Source organism: Mchenga conophoros, linkage group LG5 (genome assembly GCF_057382185.1).
Source record: "Mchenga conophoros isolate Kocher_MC1m ecotype Shallow Benthic linkage group LG5, M_conophoros_male_GT1.1, whole genome shotgun sequence".
Taxonomy (NCBI): domain Eukaryota; kingdom Metazoa; phylum Chordata; class Actinopteri; order Cichliformes; family Cichlidae; genus Mchenga; species Mchenga conophoros.
Window position 1 is genome coordinate 23,224,908 of NC_140530.1, and position 6,000 is coordinate 23,230,907.

Consider the following 6,000-nt stretch of genomic DNA (forward strand, 5'->3'; position numbering starts at 1 on the left):
ACCCTGGGACTGATTTTAATAGCCGTGCGTGACAACTGAAGTGCGCACCTTGGACTGGAAATTTGTTTCTGCACAAATTGTGGGATGGACCAGGATCACCACTCCAAACAGTTATCAACGACAAAAGGCCCTAAAAGCGAGACTTTTCCGGCGGTTATGCGCTGAGGTTTGATTGGTTTATTTTCAACTACAACCTTATGAAAACAAACAAACAGCTGTCTTCATGCAGCAAATAAAATCTACATTATTGTCATGTGGTTAGGACTTTAAATACACGTTTAATAAAGCTAGATTAAAGCTGGGATAAATCCGTGATGTAACCTCTGAGAAAATCAAATGCGCAGACCTAATAAACAAATAGATAAATAAATAAAGTCTTAAAATCTGGATAAGTAAACGAATAAAAAAAAAATCTCATGAATTTTGTGCCCAGGGCGAGCCACTGTGAGCTCCGCTCTGAGATGAAAGTGAAAAGAAATAAAAGGCTCTATTTAATCTGCTTTAAAACCCCTCTCCACATAAGGGCTGTGCTTCAAACTCGGAGAGTGAGGGGCTGATTGGGGATAAATACATTTCTTACCATGCCTGCGAGCTATTACACCCGGCACGAACACAGCCACCTATTCAGCAACCATCGTTTCCAGTGCTTACTCTAATAAGTATTAACATTATTAAATGCCATCCGGTTGCTGGTAGTCTAAACTGCATTACGCAGAGGGTGCGTCTCTTTTTATAGCAACGTAAATCAACCCCAATTTAAAACACGATCAGCGGTAAGGAGAAAAAATAGAAGCAGGAGAATTATGTCTATATTGTGCACCATCAAAAAAAGAAAAAAGAAAAAAGTAAATAGTCAATAATTACGCGAGGATTTTGCAGGTAAGAACTTCAAAATGCAAAACGTGTTCATCAGTTGTGCGCATTTTTTTTTTTTATCGTTGTAATGATAATAAAAATTATTACTATGGTCATTTTGAGACTGCACGTTTTGCGGCTCATCTATATGAACATTGGACATTTTTGCAAGAAAAAGGTTGTTTTTTTCCCTAACATTAGCGCGTGGTGTGAAAGAAAAAGAGACCGTTTTCACGCTATCACTTGATTCTTCTCCAACGGACCATTATATAAAATTACAAAACTATCTACCAGCGGGGCGTACTGAATAATTCATCTCCTTTTATGTCTCTTCTTGCCCTTTGTCCAAAGTTTTCGCTCTCTCTCCCTCTCTCTTTTTTTAAACCAGGTTTTTGAATAAGAATGGACGGACCCATACTCTCCTTTTCGCTGCCCTGCTTTCCAGGATTTGCTTTTGTACATCGGACCCTTCACTTTATAAACCGCATCAATAGAGGGGAGGGCTTTTTTTGCTCGTAAAGTTCATCTTCAAGTTTGAAAAATTCTTCTTGGCCGTCCCTTTTTTTCTTTTTCTTTTGTGATAAAAAAAAATCTATTTAAACCCTTTCAGACGTTTGATTCAGACACTGTGCATTTCTCCCGCTTTCATAGCCATGCGTAAAGAAATAATAGCAAAAAATAAAATATGATAAAATCAGAAGATCATGTTAAAAAAATACCTGAAATTAAAAGAAATTTCCCCATGATTCCATGGTCTAACAATTTCATAATTAATATACATAAAACAAGCTACAAAAACGAACGTATCCTATATAACAGGATATACCCAAAATCCTTCGAAGTGCCTCATAAATACGGAAGGCGCTGACAGCAAATACCTGCATCGCTTTATTTCCCCTCCTAGCAGCATCAGAGCAAATAATAATATGAACACTGATTTCCACTTTAACTGACAAGTGGTGAAATGTCGGTGAACTGACATCGATTGTGAAATGGGTCAACTGTCAGCTGTCGTTTAGAGGTCGTTAAATGAGTGAATGAATGAGGAGGAATTTGCTACACAAATTAATTTTCTGCAGTTAAATACCTTCTGCCAAGGCTCTCATAAATAATTGAGTGAATGAACAACTGCTGGCTCGGAGTTAAAAGCAGGAATAAATTCACTCCGTTTAGCTGCAGCTCGGGTGTGGGACAATTTCCCAAGAGGACGTGAAGTAGGAAGTCTATTTAAAACACTTGCTTCCTGATTACAAGGTTGAAATTTACTCTAAATAATATAAATAATAATAATTTCTTATTTCAGACATATACAAAAGGGCCATATATTTTCTGCTGTTAACTTACATTTATCACCGAGGATGCCATCGATGCTATGCTTTGTTTTCTTTTCTCCATCTTCATCCTTCTTATCACAGTCATCCTCGTCATCTTTTTTGCCAAATCGGGCCCTCAAAACGCGGCTGATGGAGCTCACTAATGGCAACAAAAAGGTAAACGGGTGATTAGCCCTAAAACCCATAAAAGAACCATAGTAATCCTATCATACATTTTTAGAAGGCTATACCACACAAAAATAGCACAGCAAAAAAAATAAAATTAAATAAAATTAAAAAAAGTTTTACATGAAGCAGCAGAAGCGCTAGGAAAATATTTTAAAAGTGTTTTTCTGTATTAAAGGTAAGTAAAATTACACTGTAATACAATGATGGGAATTTACTATGGAGCACTGAAGCCACATTTCAACGGGATGAGTTTTTTTTCTGGGTCAAACAGCTGAAGGTGCGCCCTTTATTATCAGTAACTGAAGCTTAAAACGTGGGATTCAAAGTGATGTTCATTCAGAAGTGATGCTGCAGTGTTCGCTGGTAGTAGGGAAAAAAAGTGCAGCTTACCAGATGAAGCCTCACCTGAAGGAACTGTGCTTCTGTCGCACACCCCGTCCTTCAGCAGCTTATCCCGGATCTCCCAGCTGAACATGCCCGGGTTTTCTCTCTTGTACTCTTCGATCCGCTTCTCCACGTCAGGCGTTGCCACCTGCTTTAGGTTTGAAAAGGTGTAAAAAGGAGAGGGGGAAGACAAACGAGGGGAAAAGAAGGAATTTCAGTTTTAACCGAGATGTGAAGATATTTTTGTTTTAGTCCACGAAAGATCAACGAAAAGATAATACGAACGAAATCTAAAACGAAACTCTAAATTATGCTAAATAACTCTAAATTATATTATTAATAATTTTAAAATGTAGGATTATTTTTTAGTCGGGATATAGGCTTATGCAGGCAAAGAAACAGAAAACTGGCTAATCAGTGAGACATTTTTACGTCACCCTATTCACAATTTTATAAAGCTAATAACCAAATATAAGAAAAGAAAAAGGTATGAAATACACCACAAATATATTGTGGTTAATCAGTATTATATAATTATATCATTATAAAAAAATAAATGTTTGCTTCTCAATTTTTTTCTTTTAGCTTTTATTTTGTGTCATTTTAAAATTAATATTTGTATTTATTTTAGATCTTCATGAACCCTATAAAAATGTTGCAGGTGTGTTACCCACCTTGAGAAAATTATTATTATAATATTGCACTTCATCTACAATAACAACACAAACATCAGGTTTGAGTTCACTCAGGTGTCATGCGCTTTTTGCCACTCCACCTCCCCACCCCTCCCCACCCTCTCTCCCATCCTCTTGCTACTGTGACCCATTTCCTGGACCGTGGACCCCCACTCACCCTGGGCTTGCTGCCTCCTATGGCCCCGGGACGGATCGAGCCGGTCTCTTGGTACCGGCAGAGGATCTTGGAGACACAACCGTGAGAAACTCGCAGTTGTCGCGAGATTACGCAAGGTCGGATGCCGTGGTGGGCCATCTCCACTATCTTGTGTCGGATGTGATTTGGCAGGGGCCTCCCGTTGATGAACACTCCGCCAAGCTGGTTCACCCTACCCTGGCCCAGAGGCGTGGATACTGCGCCACAACAATAAACAATAAAAGTCTCAACAAACAACACAAACAACACAAACTACACATCACGTTTCCTGTGGAGCTTTTGCTCTCTTCAGAGTACACCAGGCTAAAATTTTACTATAGTCAAACAGCTGCATATTTGTCATGTTCCTGACTTTTAATGGGACGTAGTTTACACACATTATCATATTATACATTTTCAAGAAAGCATCGTGCCAAATTCGTCCAGCCTCAGTCTGGCTGACAGGATGCTTGCAAGGCCACTTCAGGATCCAATTTCACATTCAAGAGACACTAAAGAGGGTGACACTTCTCACCTTGATTATTCCTAGTCATGCTGTACAAATATTGATGTGATCCTTTGAGCCATCTCTTTGCTGTGTGTATTATTGCCATTTCCAGCAGCCAGATACTTGAACAAATCCCGGAGCTCGAGTAACTTGCGAGCTACGTGGTTTTTGTACATTTCAGTCCAGAGCACTTGAGCACGAACTGGTTGTAAGGGGAAAACTGTTTCCATAAATGCATGCAAATACAAAATGATCTCCTTTTTTGTTTCCTCCCTCCCTTTCCCCCGCCATATGTTCAGACGACTTGAGTGTGCTGGGCATCGCAGTTAAAATAAATAAATAAATTACCAATTAGATTGCTTTGCGTGTGTGTGTTTGTGTGTGTACGTGTGTGTGCAGCCATAAAAGTTAGAGCACTAAAAATGCTAAAAAAAAATACAATAAAGTAGCTTAAATTAAAAAGAAACTCTACATTTAATAGTAAATTTAGAATATTTTTTATTTTAATGGAAGTGAAAAAATAAAACAAAAGAAAAACGGATGCATTTGTCATTATAACAAATATTTCATCCACCATAAACAACATTAGCAAGAAAGATAATACGTTTGAAAATAGATTCAATATAGAAGAAATATAGTGTCATACAAAACACACACTTCAGAGTGACTCAACGCAGGAACATGAGGCTGGAGTACCGTTGACCATGACTTCGGGTTAACTTTCATCAGCACTGACTGGAGGCTCGTATTTGTCCACCCATCTTTTTCTTCCCAGCATGCCGCCGATAACAAACTGTGCTCTGTGTCACTACCACGGTGGAAGCTGACAGAGCGAACAGCCGACGATCTTTATCAGCTCGAGTTCAGATGTTTTACACGTTTGGTCATTTTTCTTACCTTCCAGGGGGAAGCCGGTTCGGGGGTAGTTCTGGCCTGGCGCAGGGCGCACCATCCGAGGCACTGTTCCTGGTAAAGTAGCCATCATGTAGCTACACAGACAAACACAAAACCGGGGTCTGCTCGAAACTGCTACTCTTAGAAAGTCCAAGCCAAAAAAATAAAAAATAAAATAAGATAAAAAAAAACCCCGGAATGTATTAAAAATGCTGAAAACAAGATGCTCTGCTGCTGTCAAATCCCAATCCCAGGCGGAGAAACTGGACTAGCCCTTCTTCCACCGGGGGAAAAAATAAAAGTGATGCTTTCCTCTGCTGCGATAGATATGCCAAAGAGAGAGAGAGAGAGAATAAAGAAAGCATCAAATAAAATCTAAAAAATCTCTACAAAGGAAAGTTTGCAAAATGGATGATTTGCACCCAAAGTATCTGCGGTAGATAAAATGCAGTGTTATTCTTTTTCCCTTGGTGTAGTTTGGATTCAGTGTAATGTCTGCTGGCTGGTTGGAAGTAGTTTAAGTGGCCAACTTTCGTGCATGGCGTAGGAGGAGACAGCCGAGCGCTCCCATAGGCTCACTGCCCTTTCTTTTATGGATGAAAGAGAGTGGGTTTAGCCAGGAGCCGGTCGACCAATCAGAACAACACATTCCACTTTTAATCCACTGCTGCCTCTCTCATAAGAGCCCGTACACCCAAACCAGTTCAAAATGTTAATATATCTAAATGTTATTGTAAAGCAATCTTTTCAAAGTGTGGGGCTGCCTTCATCACACCCAGCTGTCTAACCCTGTGGAATATTAATATTTTTTTAAATTACAACTTTCTTTCTTTCTTTCTTTCTTTCTTTCTTTCTTTCTTTCTTTCTTTCTTTCTTTCTTTCTTTCTTTCTTTCTTTCCATATATAAAATATATATACATTTTAAAACACACGGAAGGCAAAGATAGAATTTCCCACACAGAAAAATTACGATTGTTACGTGAATAA

At 38.9% G+C, this 6,000-nt stretch overlaps 1 protein-coding gene across 3 annotated transcripts in view; it reads right to left on the reverse strand.

The window, feature by feature from the left end:
• Positions 1–5,766, reverse strand: part of pax7a (paired box 7a) — a 43,999-nt gene extending 38,233 nt beyond the window's left edge. The window contains exons 1-4 of one of the 3 annotated variants that reach the window (XM_085274308.1): positions 5,017–5,750; positions 3,594–3,829; positions 2,748–2,892; positions 2,200–2,328 (exon numbers count right to left, since the gene is read on the reverse strand). In XM_085274308.1, the coding sequence (XP_085130434.1) occupies positions 2,200–2,328; positions 2,748–2,892; positions 3,594–3,829; positions 5,017–5,104 (598 nt within the window). In that variant the 5' untranslated portion in view covers positions 5,105–5,750. Of the gene's footprint in view, positions 1–2,199; positions 2,329–2,747; positions 2,893–3,593; positions 3,830–5,016 lie in introns of all 3 variants that reach the window. The other 2 variants (XM_085274310.1, XM_085274311.1) reach the window with 2 other exon arrangements.
• Positions 5,767–6,000: the final 234 nt, after the last annotated feature.